We start from the raw sequence: 13,937 nt of genomic DNA on the forward strand, positions 1-13,937 counted from the left end.
AGGGGCATTCTTCTTACCAAACCACATGACCTTTGTTTTGGAGGTGTTCAGAACAAGGTTAAGGGTAGAGAAAGCTTGTTGGACACTAAGACAGCTTTGTTGTAGAGCAGTTAACACAACATCCGGGGAGGGGCTAGCTGAGTATAAGACTGTATAATCTGCATATAAATGGATGAGAGAGCTTCCTACTGCCTGAGCTATGTTGTTGATGTAAATTGAGAAGAGTGTGGGGCCTAGAATTGAGCCTTGGGATACTCCCTTGGTGACAGGCAGAGGCTGAGACAGCAGATTTTCTGACTTTATACACTGCACTCTTTGAGATAGTTTGCAAACCAGGCCAAAGACCCCTCAGAGACAACAATATTCCTTAGCCGGCCAACAAGAATGGAATGGTCTACCGTATCAAAAGCTTTGGCCAAGTCAATAAAAATAGCAACACAATATTGCTTAGAACCAAGGGCAATGGTGACATCATTGAGGACCTTTAAGGTTGCAGTGATACATCCATAACCTGAACGGAAACCAGATTGCATACCAGAGAGAATAGTATAGACATCAAGAAAGCCAGTCAGTTGATTATTGACATGTTTTTCCAACACTTTTGATAAACAGGGCAAATTAGAAATAGGCCTATAACAGTTAGGATCAGCTTGATCTCCACCATTAAATAAAGGACAAACCGTGGCTGCCTTCCAAGCAATGGGAACCTCCCCAGAAAGGAGAGACATGTTAAAAAGTTTGGCAATAGGCTTGGCGATGATAGGGGCAGCAACCTTAAAGAAGAAAGGGTCTAAACCATCTGACTCAGATGTTTTTATGGGGTCAAGTTTAAGGAGCTCCTTTAGCACCTCGGACTCAGTGACTGCCACATCATCAACCATATCATCAACATTAAGGGACATGGGCAGCTGTGAGGAGGAGGGTTTATTCTCCAGGTCTTTAACCGTTTTCCAGAACATCTTGGGGTTAGACCCACAGAGAGAGTACTGCTCCTTAAAGTTATTAACTTGCCTCCTGGATAGCCTGAGTGCACTTATTTCTCATTTGCCTGAACGATAGCCAGTCAGCCTGAGTATGCGTGTGCCGAGCCTCGCGCCAAATGCAATTCTTGAGGTGGAGTAACTCTGCAAGAACAAGGTCAAACCAGGGGCTGAACCTGTTTTTAATTCTAATTTTTTTATAGGGGCGTGTTTGTTAACAATAACACTGAAAATATAAAAAAAGAAGGTCCAAGCGTCTTCAACAGGGGGGATCAAGCTGATTCTATACCATTTTACAGAGGCCAGTTCATGAAGGAAAGCTTGCTCATTAAAGTTTTTTAGCAAGCGTCTATGACAAATCACGACAGGTCGTTTCACTGAGCAGTCATTACGAACACAGGCTGTAAAACAGTGATCACTAAGGTCATTACAGAAAACACCAGACTGATATCCTCACAAATAATCCTGATGGGTAACATCAAGGAGAGTAGCCTTTTCTAGATGTTTGGAGTCATGCCTGGTGGGATTGGTAATAATCTGAGAAAGATTTAGGGAGTCCCATTACTTTAGGACTTGGTCAGGTGGTTTAAGCATGTCCCAGTTTAGGTCACCTAGCAGGACAAATTCAGACTGAGTGTAAGGGGCCAGGAGAGAGCTTAGGGCAGGTAGGGTACAGGCCGGTGCTGATGGAGGACGATAGCACCCAGCAACAGTCAACAAAGAGCTATTTGAAAGTTTAATGCTTAAAACCAGGAAATCAAATTGTTTGTGGACAGACTTGGTGGAGACAACCGAGCACTGAAGGTGATCCTTGGGAAAGATTGCCACTCCCCTACCTTTGGAAGATCTGTCTTGCCGAAAAAGGTTATAACCAGAAAGGTTAACATCAGTATTCAAAACACTCTTCCTTAACCACGTCTCAGTATTGACCAACACATCTGGATTGGAGCTGTGAACCCACACTTTCAATTGATCAGAGCACAAGTCAGAATTGGGGCTAGAAACGGATAGGATAAAGCAATCCTTCTGCCCCCCCCCCCCCCCCCCTTAAAAGATCTAGATGCACTATTGTAAAGTGGCTGTTCCACTGGATGTCATAAGGTGAATGCACCAATTTGTAAGTCGCTCTGGATAAGAGCGTCTGCTAAATGACTTAAATGTAAATGTAAACAGTAGATGGGCCAGGTTGTACATGCACATTTCCAGATATCATCAACAGTAATACAATCAAGGCACGGCAGAGGACAGGGAGAGCTCTGCATTGCTGATTTATGACATCTGAATGTTATAAATGTCCTTTAGTAGTGGGTTCTTTGCAGCAATTCGACCATGAAGGCCTGATTCACAAGATCTCCTCTGAATAGTTGATGTTGAAATGTGTCTGTTATTTGAACTCTGTGAAGCATTTATTTGGGCTGCAATTTCTGAGGCTGGTAACTCTAATGAACGTGTCCTCTGCAGCAAAGGTAACTCTGGGTCTTCCTTTCCTGTGGCGGTCCTCATGAGAGCAAGTTTCATCATAGCGCTTGATGGTTTCTGTGACTGTACTTGAAGAAGTTCTTGAAAGTTGTTTCTCTTTGCTTATTTGAGCTTTTCTTGCCATAATATGGACTTGGTCTTTTACAAAATAGGGCTATCTTCTGTATACCAACCCTACCATGTCACTACACAACTGATTGGCTCAAACACATTAAGGAAAGAAATTCCACTAATTAACTTTTAAAGACACACCTGTTAACAGCTAGCGGAACCCCGTTCCCAGACAGGTTTCGCCAACAGCCAATGAAATTGCACGGCGCCAAATTCAATCAACAGAAATCTCATTATTTAAATTTCTCAAACATACAAGTATGAGACAACATTTTAAAGATAAACTTCTCGTTAATCCAACCACAGTGTCCAATTTCAAAAAGGCTTTTCGGCGAAAGCAGATCATATTATGTTAGGTCAGCAACTAGTCACAGAAAGCATACAACCATTTTCCAACCAAAGAGAGCCGTCACAAAAAGCAGAAATAGAGATAAAATTAATCACTAACCTTTGATATTCTTCATCAGATGACACTCCCAGGACAACATGTTACACAATACATGTATGTTTTGTTCGATCAAGTTCATATTTATATCCAAAAACCTCAGTTTACATTTGGCTTTGCCTCCAAAACATCCAGTAAATTTGCACAGAGCCACATCAATTTACAGAAATACTCATAATAAACTTTGATAAAAGATACAAGTATTATGCACAGAATTATGGATATACTTATCCTTAATGCAACCGCTTTGTCAGATTTCAAAAAAGCTTTACGTAAAAAGCAAACCATGCAATAATCTGAGTACGGCGCTCAGAGACCAAAACAAGCCAAACATATACCCGCCATGTTGCGGAGTCAACAGAAGTCAGAAATAACATTATAAATGTTATTATAAATGTCCACAATAATTGTTTGATTTGTTCAATAAAGTCCATAATTTATGTCCAATTACCTCCTTTTTGTTTGCGCGTTTAGCCCAATAATCCAAATGCGCAATGCGATCGCTTTGTTCAGACGAAAAGTCAAAAAAGTAATATTACAGTTCGTAGAAACATGTCAAACGAAGTACAGAATCAATCTTTAGGATGTTTATATCATAAATCTTCAATAATGTTCCTACCGGAGAATTCCTTTGTCTTCAGAAATGCAATGGAACTCAAGCTAACTCTCACGTGAACGCGCATGGTCAGCTCATGACACTCTGGGAGAGACCTTACTCAATCCCCTCTCATTCGCCCCCACTTCCCAGTAGAAGCATCAAACAAGGTTCTAAAGACTGTTGACATCTAGTGGAAGCCTTAGGAAGTGCAATTTGACCCCATAGACACTGTATATTCAGTCTGTCTACAAACAGGCTCTCAAAGTGCTTGATAGGAAGCCCAATAGCCATCATCACTGTTACATCCTCAGAAAGCATGAGCTCCTGAGTTGGGAAAATCTTGTGCAATACACCCAACGAATGTCTTGTATTCAAGATCCTAAATGGCCTGGCTCAACCCTCCACTCAGTATTTTTGTTAAACAGAAAACCCAAACATACGGCAGCAGATCCACAAGGTCTGCCATGAGAGGTGACTGTGTAGTTCCCTTAAGGAAAAACACCTTTAGTAAATACGCTTTCTCTGTGAGAGTTTCCTATGTCTGGAATACATTGCCATCAGACACATAGCTGCACCACATATCACACTTTCACAAAATGCATGAAGACATGGCTAAAGGTGAATCAGATTTGTGAACATAATCCCTAGCTGTGTATTGCCGCTTTCCATGTTGTTTGTTGTCTGTAGCTGTGAGGTGTGGAAACACTTTGTTGCTTTTATGAATTTTGTCTTGCTGCTTTTTGTTCTATGTTGCTCTGTCTGTATGCTATGTTCCTCTGCGTGTGCTCACTGCTCAATGATTGTCTATATTGTAATTGTTTTTAATAACCTGCCCAGGGACTGCGGTTGAAAATTAGCCGGCTGGCTAAAACCGGCACTTTTACTGAAACGTTGATTAATGTGCACTGTCTCCCGGGTGGCGCAGTGGTCTAGGGCACTGCATCGCAGTGCTAGCTGCGCCACCAGAGTCTCTGGGTTCGCGCCCAGGCTGGGCTGGGTTCGCGCCCAGGCTCTGTCGCAGCCGGCCGCAACCGGGAGGTCCGTGGGGCGACGCACAATTGGCATAGCGTCGTCCGGGTTAGGGAGGGTTTGGCCGTTAGGGTTATCCTTGTCTCAGTATGTAAAATGTAATAAAATGTATGCACTCTACTGTAAGTCGCTCTGGATAAGAGCGTCTTCTAAATGACTAAAATGTAAATGTAAATGTCCCTGTAAAAATAAAATAAATAAACTAAACGATTGGCAAAGAGTTGAAAAACTACAAACCTCAGATTTCCCACTTCCTGGTTGGATTTTTCTCAGGTTTTCGCCTGCCACATGAGTTCTGTTATACTCACAGACATCATTCAAACAGTTGTAGAAACTTCAGAGTGTTTTCTATCCAAATATACTAATAATATGCATACATTAGCAGCTGGGACTAAGTAGCACGCAGTTTACTCTGGGCACGCTTTTCATCCCAAACAAGTTAATTGAAATGCATTGCAGGTGACTACCTCATGAAGCTGGTTGAGAGAATGCCAAGAGTGTGCAATGCTGTCATCAAGGCAAAGTGTGGCTACTTTGAAGAAATGTTTAACACTTTTTTGGTTACTACATGATTCCATGTGCTATTTCATAGTTTTGATGTCTTCACTATTATTCTACAATGTAGAAAAGTCAAAAATAATAAATATCAATTTAAAAAAAACTGGAATGAGTAGGTGTGTCCAAACTTGTGACTGTTACTGTACATTACAGCCCAGAGGCTAGGGAAACCAAAATCTCACACAGACGTGCAGTACAGTATAAAAGAATAGTTATAATGCTGAGTCAGACAAGCATCACAGAAAACAATCATATTACAGCCCAGGGGCTTTAGAACAACCAAAACCCCACGCAGAGTTACAGTATCAGCGACTGTTACCTCACTGTCGTGAGCTGGTAGCTGGTGGAGGAGCTGTTTAATGCGATACCTCTCTCCTGAGCTGTTAGCATAGGGCACTCTGTCCTCCGGGATACAGCTGAAATACTGATACACCTGCATTAAAACAAGCATGTTCAGACACACTTCTTCGAGAGGGGCTGCGAGGCCATTTCTTTTTTACCCTATGTGTATGCAAATAAGAATGAGCGTTGAGGTTTAAACATACAGGTAACTGTCAAAATAAAGGAAACACATGAGTAAATGAGCGATGCCTAGTATATTGAAAGCTGGTTCTGACCTGTTCGGGCTTGAGTCCAGGCGGGACCCAGGCGTACTCCTCGGAGGCGCAGCCTGAGTCGTCGTCAGAGATGGAGTGTCTCTGGAAGTCTGAGACCAGCTTCACCATCATCCTCTCCAGCTGGCCCGGCACCGCCCGCACTGCATGCTCCTCACGCACACACTTACAGTGCACACAGATCTTCCTGTGGTTGGAAAGAGTGATGGTGGGAACAATACATGGCAACCAGAATACTACACAGATCTTCCTATGGATGGAAAGAGGACAACAGGTCCAATACATGCAACACCCACCAAACTAAGATTTTTTAACATATCCTATTATCTAATCATAAAAACATGCCATTGATTGCCAACATTTGCCAACCGCTCCAATAGACTCATACACATGCCCACACATCCACTGTCTGTAGTCAAGTATTCCATGGCATGAACATACTTTGTGTTGGATACATGATGTAATTAGCAAGCCCACAAACATTCTTGAGCGTGACTCAATATGACTCCCTGCATCACAGTCACGTATTACTAAGACAACAAGCAGGTGTTCATCCAAGGAGAGGCACATCAAACTCAGACACACAGACCCAGTCAAATACTCACTGCGCAGAAGCTAAAACGAGCATGTAGTCAAACTGACATGCACACCCGCATTCAGTGTAACAGTGACACCGTCGGACACACACGTAACTGGATGAGGTAGCTGACCATTCTCCGATTACCTGGTGAAAGAGACTGACCCCTGCCCGTGAAGGGGTCCTATTTAACACCTTGTCACCTATGTTAAACATACTGGTAAGTCTCATCCCGAATCAGACCCTGCATATCAAAAGGAAACTCCACTCAAAAACTATCTTGATATCATGACTTTCATGAGGCATCATGATGACGCGTTTTACAATATCTTGAAAACCTGACTGCTGACATGCAAAACATTTTGGGACTGTATCAGAGGACTAACACAAATATCGGTTTTGAGTGGATTTTTCCTTTAAGATTCCCACCATTGCTCTATCACCCCACTGAGCTAGCAGGAAATGAGGTCACTGATGTAAGCCTGGGCCTGGCCGTCCTACAGTGGTTAATACAGATGTAGGATCTTAATTTGAGTCAGTCTGCTACAGCAGAAAAATGATCTTGCAGCAACAGGAAAGTTTTTTTGTAAGGTAAACTAAAGTCTGAAATTTCTTCTTTTCTTTTTTACTCTTTTTTTAAATAAATTTTTTACCCCCTTTTCTCCCCAATTTCATGGTATCCAATTGTTAGTAATTACTATCTTGTCTCATCGCTACAACTCCCGTACGGGGTCGGAAGAGACGAAGGTCGAAAGCCATGCGTCCTCCGAAACACAACCCAACCAAGCCGCACTGCTTCTTAACACAGCGCGCCTCCAACCCGGAAGCCAGCCGCACCAATGTGTCGGAGGAAACACTGTGCACCTGGCGACATTGGTTAGCGCGCACTGCGCCCGGCCCGCCACAGGAGTCGCTGCTGGTGCGTGATGAGACAAGGATATCCCTACCGGCCAAAACCTCCCTAACCCGGACGAAGCTAGGCCAATTGTGCGTCGCCCCACGGACCTCCCGGTTGCGGACCGGCTGCGACAGAGCCTGGGCGTGAACCCAGTGTCTCTGGTGGCGCAGCTAGCGCTGCGATGCAGTACCCTAGACCACTGCGCCACCCGGGAGGCCCTAAAGTCTGACATTTCTAAGTGAAAAATTACACATTTCAGAAGCCTTTTTAAACCTCAAATACACCACAAGTTTTAAATGACCTGCATTGCAGGAAAGTTTATCCTGCAACAGGTTGATCGAATTAAGATCCTACATCTATAGCAGGAGGAGGAGGAAGACACCCACTCTGGGATGTCATATCTTTCCTCAGAATCAATCTGTAATTGGGCCTGTCTGTATGTGGGATTGATCATGGGAGAAAGGTTCTGTACAGTACGTGCTAATGTATGTGCAAGTATTACATGTGTGTGGATGCATCAGTGTGATGGCTGCTGCATATACAGTATCTCTGGCTCTTGTGTGATTGCATAACAGGCCCTCAGCTGGTATTTGCGGCTCAAGGCCTGTTCCTCAGGCACAGATGGAGGACAAAGCCGCTTTGCTTAGACACACACACACCCCCAGCCCCCCCACCCCTTAACCCAGCCATAACCAAAACACCAGCTCTAAACACACCCACTCTCTCTCCGACCAGAGGCCAATCCTTTCATGTGGATAAACATCATTCACCAGTCAGTCCCCCATCCTTCCTACTATTACCTTCCCATTAAAATATTAAACTGTTGGGCTTTCCTGTCCAATCTTTATTCTGCTGCTATCCATTCTGCTGATACTATGATATCTATGCCTTTGCTGTACATTTACTTTTGTTCCTTAACAGATTGCTTTCATCACTGGCTGCCATAGCTCCTTATAAGGCCAGGTTGTAGTGCAGCAGGTCCAGTATAAATCATGGTAAACATAGCAGGTCACCTCAGGGTAAGCCATTCTGGCAAGACTCACTAGCCACAATCTGGCCCCAGCTGTTTGTTCTCAGAGCCTGTGTACACTGTACATGCGTGCATGTAAGAGGCACGGTGAGACACCACGTGTGTTCGTGTGTGTGTAGTACAGACGACTTCCAGCAAGCAGGCAGCAGGAAAACCACTACAGAAGTACCAGGAAATGTTATCCAGCCACCCACCAACTACTCAAAATGACAGGGAGGTTTATCAGTAAAATAATCAGCAAAGAGTTGTTCAGAGTATAGTTGCCAAATCCAACATTAAACCTAATTACATCAGCCAGAGCTAGACAGCAGTTTCTAAACCAATTTATTTTAAATGATGTGGACTGTGTGCAAATGGGCTTGAGTGTTATTAACCTAGTTATATCTTCTTGCCAGCCTGGAAAGACATCTAGCTGGCCATTAAGAGGATATTTAGCTACGCTCAGATGGAATGCCAGGACGGCACACAGCCTCCACAGCCACACCCAGCTACTGCCACCAAGAGGGCCTCAGAAATGACCAGCATCGTTACCGCGGTTACAGAGCATGAGCAGATGCTGATTCGATCTGTTCAGCTTGTAATCCGTGTTACGCCTCTGCGTCAGCGCACTGTGGCTGTAACAGTTGTTGAGGCATCTTTCTTTGTGTTGATGTGTAAACAGTGAGACTGGTAGTGGATAATCCCATACATGATTGACTGATGGGCAGTAGGATACAAGTAAAGCAGTGTGGGCTGCTTTTCTATTGTGCTCCTGAGGCACATCACAAAGTAGTACGATACATTTAGATAAACAATACAGTATATACACTTCTTATATCCTCTACAAAAACAGCGTGTGAAGAATCCATGTCAGGGATGTGCATCTTTCAAGACGATTCGATACTTGATTAAAAAAAGACATATATATATTTATTGTCGACAGCTAGTCTTACTGGAGTCGTACATGGTAAGAAAAATACATTACAGACAAAAGACTTTACAATTGACATAAATGTATAAACATCAACATGTAGTGTGCATTATCAGTTACACATAGATGTCAGCACATACAGTACACACAACAAGTAGGTCACATGGGGAGAGGCCGTTGTGCCGCGACATGTTGCTTGTTTGTTTTTTTGAAACCAGATTTGCTGTTCACTTGCGCTATATGAGACGGAAGGGAGTTCCATGCAATCATGGCTCTGTAGAATACTGCATGTTTCCTTCAATTTGTTCTGGACCTGGGGACTATGAAAAGACCCCTGGTTCCATGTCTGGTGGGGTAAGAGTGTGTGTCAGTGCTGTGTGTAAATTGACTATGCAAACTATTTGGAATTACAAGCACATTCATGTTTCTTATAAAAACAAGAAGTGATGTAATCAGTCTTTCCTCAACTCTTAGCCAAGAGTGAGTGGCATGCATAGTATTAATATTAGCCCTCCGATTACAATTAAAAGCAAGACTTGCCGCTCTGTTCTGGGCCAGCTGCAGCTTAACTAGGTCTTTCTATGCAGCGCCATATGACTGGACAATAATCAAGATGAGATTAAACTACAATACAGGATTTTTTTTGGGGGGGGGGGGGGGGTTGAAACGATGAGTTTCGGTTTGACTGGAGAACGAATTGACGCACTAAGATTTTTTACATTCTAAATTCAAATCTGCTGCTGATGGATCTCATGAGCTGGGCCTGGATTATGGATGTGTGCCATTCAGAAGGTGAATGGGAAAGACAAAAGTGCCTTTGAACAGGGTATGGTAGTAGGTGCCAGGCACGCCGGTTTGAGAACTGCAACGCTGCTGGGTTTTTCACACTCAACAGTTTAACGTGTGTAACCAGAATGGCCCACCACCCAAATGACATCCAGTCAACTTGACACAACTATGGGACACAACATGGTCCAGCATCTCTGTGGAACGCTTTCAACACCTTGTCGAGTCCATGCCCCGATGAATAGGGGCTGTTCTGAGGTGTTCCTAATGTTTTGTACACTGATTGTTTAAAGCAAAACTGCCAAAACTATTGCTGATGGTGAACCTGAACAATAAAAATTAAATCTATTGTAAGCCCTGTTCAGCAGGTAGCCTATAGCCAGATGAGTTGTGTCTCCGATAGCTCACTTTTATTCTGGTAAAACACAATATTCAACAGGGCATAGATAAGTGTTGCTTCCGACCCTCTCATCGCCCCAATCTGGTCTTGAACCAGGGACCCTCTGAAGACATCGACAACAGTCACCATTGAAGCATCGTTAGCTATGGCTCCACAAAAGCCGTGGTCCTTGCAGAGCAAAGGGAACAACTACTTCAAGGTCTCAGAGCGAGTGACATCACCAATTGAAACGCTACTAGCGCACTGCTAACTAGCTAGCCATTTCATACAGGTTACACTTGAAAATTACATAGGTTGTCACTCAGCTAATAAATTACTTGTTACCATTACACATGTCACAAATATACACTGCTCAAAAAAATAAAGGGAACACTTAAACAACACAATGTAACTCCAAGTCAATCACACTTCTGTGAAATCAAACTGTCCACTTAGGAAGCAACACTGATTGACAATACATTTCACATGCTGTTGTGCAAATGGAATAGACAAAAGGTGGAAATTATAGGCAATTAGCAAGACACCCCCAAAAAAGGAGTGATTCTGCAGGTGGTGACCACAGACAACTTCTCAGTTCCTATGCTTCCTGGCTGATGTTTTGGTCACTTTTGAATGCTGGCGGTGCTCTCACTCTAGTGGTAGCATGAGACGGAGTCTACAACCCACACAAGTGGCTCAGGTAGTGCAGCTCATCCAGGATGGCACATCAATGCGAGCTGTGGCAAGAAGGTTTGCTGTGTCTGTCAGCGTAGTGTCCAGAGCATGGAGGCGCTACCAGGAGACAGGCCAGTACATCAGGAGACGTGGAGGAGGCCGTAGGAGGGCAACAACCCAGCAGCAGGACCGCTACCTCCGCCTTTGTGCAAGGAGGAGCACTGCCAGAGCCCTGCAAAATGACCTCCAGCAGGCCACAAATGTGGAATTTATGTGAAATTTATTGTCAATCAGTGTTGCTTCCTAAGTGGACAGTTTGATTTCACAGAAGTGTGATTGACTTGGAGTTACATTGTGTTGTTTAAGTGTTCCCTTTATTTTTTTGAGCAGTGTATATATATATATTTTTGTAGATATTGCTTTTGTCAAATAAACCTGTGTCAATGGAAACATGCCTAGTGACTGTCAACACAGTTACATGCTTAGTTCAACACTTAGGACGCATCAGTTATTACAAAACATGTTATTTTCAGAAGGTTGAAAGTAATATGAGCAACAACAACAAAAAACATTTCATTTGTGATTTATAACATTTTAAATCAATTTTCTGACTGATGCATGCTACATTTGGATTGGTTTGGGGTCCGCGGACCGATGCATTCGTATCTTAAACATTTGAACCAGGGACCGATGCGTATCGGTGAATTATTACATCCCTACAAAACACTATCCATTAGCTTGTGGTACTCTTACCTAGTCTTATTCATTATGTTCAGTGGATAACTTCTGTGACATTATAAAGTAAAACAATGTGAACTAGGCCACCATGGAGCCTCAATAACTTCCATTAGTATACACAGCAGGGCCAAATAATCCTGACATATAGTAATCATGAATAACATTTTCCCTGCTGGCCCTCTTGTGGGAGAGCAGACAGACCTCTGTCTGCCCATTTTCACTTTTAGAATGCCACAATCCTAATTACAATCATTAACCATCCTGTTTATAAATTTGCTAGCAGTGTTAACAGACTCAATCTAAATTCTAAACCCTCTACCTCTGGGAAATAGGGGCCCATGTGTTCCCACTATCCACTTCCCACTGTGAGCTAAGACATTAACACAAGAACTTTCACTTGTACGTTCTATGAGCGAGTAGCCTTCCAATTAGTGGCTACATTCAACAAAACAAATGAGTAAAGGAAGAAATAAAGCAACTTTAGCTTTTGTCAATAATGTCACAAAGAAATCCAAGCCCCTACCTCCACCCATTTGTGAATGAATCATTCTTAGTTCTGACAAGTCAAATCAAGACAAGCATAATTGATGAAAAACACCTCTGGTGGATTATCAAGTACTTCTGTTTTGACCAATTAAAAAGGATGACATTCAGAGCAGCTCTTGGATTGGCTACAGGCCTCAAAGAAGTACAACATCATAACAGCTCATCTAACCTCACTTTCAATCACTCCACGATGACCTGTCAGTCAGATGATCTCACCAAAAAGGCCCTTTGCCCTTAGATCTGTGATAATTCGCCTCGCCTGTCAAATCTCTCTTTTATTCCTCTGTACATCTCTGGTATTGTCCATTTTCTGGTCTCTGTCACTCACCAACCAATACTAGCATCACTCTCAGTTCAAACATCTGTAAAGTGTGCCATCAATCCAAACATAATGAACAGTTAAAACTTCTTGTCAATAGGGGGAGCTGTTAGCACTATTTCTTTCTTGGTGTTACCAAATTAAACTGCCTCGTACTCAATTCTTGCTCGTACAATATGCATATTATTATTACTATTGGATAGAAAACACTCTAGTTTCTAAAACCGTTTGAATTATATCTGTGGGTGAAACAGAACTCGACAATTTTCCTATGTGTATGTCAGAGTGCAGAATTTTGCTGGCTGTTCTGAGACCTGTGTATTAATTTGCCTGTCCTCTATTGGTTGAGATGCACTGCATACGCCTTCCCCTGGTTGTTAGCGAATAGGGAGACTTGAAATGGAGTTTCTACGTAGTTCCCAAAGTTTATAAATTGATTGGAATCGAGGTGTCCACCCTTTTGGATCTTCGCGCTGACGCAGAGAGGGTCTTTACATTTACATTTACATTTAAGTCATTTAGCAGACGCTCTTATCCAGAGCGACTTACAAATTGGTGCATTCACCTTATGACATCCAGTGGAACAGCCACTTTACAATAGTGCATCTAAATCTTTTAAGGGGGGGGGGGGGCAGAAGGATTGCTTTATCCTATCCTAGGTATTCCTTGAAGAGGTGGTCTTGGCAGGTCTTGGCATGTCTTTTTAGAAGCTCTGGTTTTAGAAACTAGATATATCCGGCTCTGTTTTTATTCGATATAGGCTTTAAAGACATCATAATCTTGTTATTTTAAACCGATTTATATCAGGTTATGTCAGTATATTGCGATTTTCGGGCATTTCATTTTCTGACGTTGTATTGAGTATCTCTCTCTCGCATGCCATTGTGTACTGCTAATTGCAACATGGAAGGAAACATTCTCCAACCCAGCAACGATTCTTTTGGCCAGCGGACACCTTTCCCAAGATTCTGATGGGAGTTCAGCTAATAGTAAGAACTATTTATGCTGATAATTCGTTGTTCTGTTGAAAAAGTAAAATGCATAAGACGCCATTATTTGCCGTGTAGCCTTGCGTTATCGCACCCTGTATTGCGCAGTAAGGTTAATTTTAAAAATGTAATTCAGCAATTGCATTAATAACTAATTTGTCTTTCAATTGCTGTCCACCCTGTATTTTTTAGTCAAGTTTATGATTATTTATTGATTAGACTAGGTGACTCCAAGATGGCGCCCGACATTTTCTGGGCAGCTTGGCAACTTTTCTC

General features: G+C 42.8%; 1 protein-coding gene across 2 annotated transcripts in view; it reads right to left on the reverse strand.

Moving 5' to 3' along the window:
* LOC129860766 (protein prickle-like) overlaps nt 1–13,937 on the reverse strand; it is a 45,088-nt gene that overhangs the window by 10,368 nt on the left and 20,783 nt on the right. For both annotated transcript variants that reach the window (XM_055931485.1, XM_055931484.1), the window contains 2 exons: nt 5,818–6,001; nt 5,520–5,633 (listed from right to left, as the gene is read on the reverse strand). In XM_055931485.1, coding sequence (XP_055787460.1) covers nt 5,520–5,633; nt 5,818–6,001 — 298 coding nt within the window. The remainder of the gene's footprint in view (nt 1–5,519; nt 5,634–5,817; nt 6,002–13,937) is intronic.

This window comes from Salvelinus fontinalis, chromosome 8, assembly GCF_029448725.1.
Source record: "Salvelinus fontinalis isolate EN_2023a chromosome 8, ASM2944872v1, whole genome shotgun sequence".
Classification (NCBI taxonomy): domain Eukaryota; kingdom Metazoa; phylum Chordata; class Actinopteri; order Salmoniformes; family Salmonidae; genus Salvelinus; species Salvelinus fontinalis.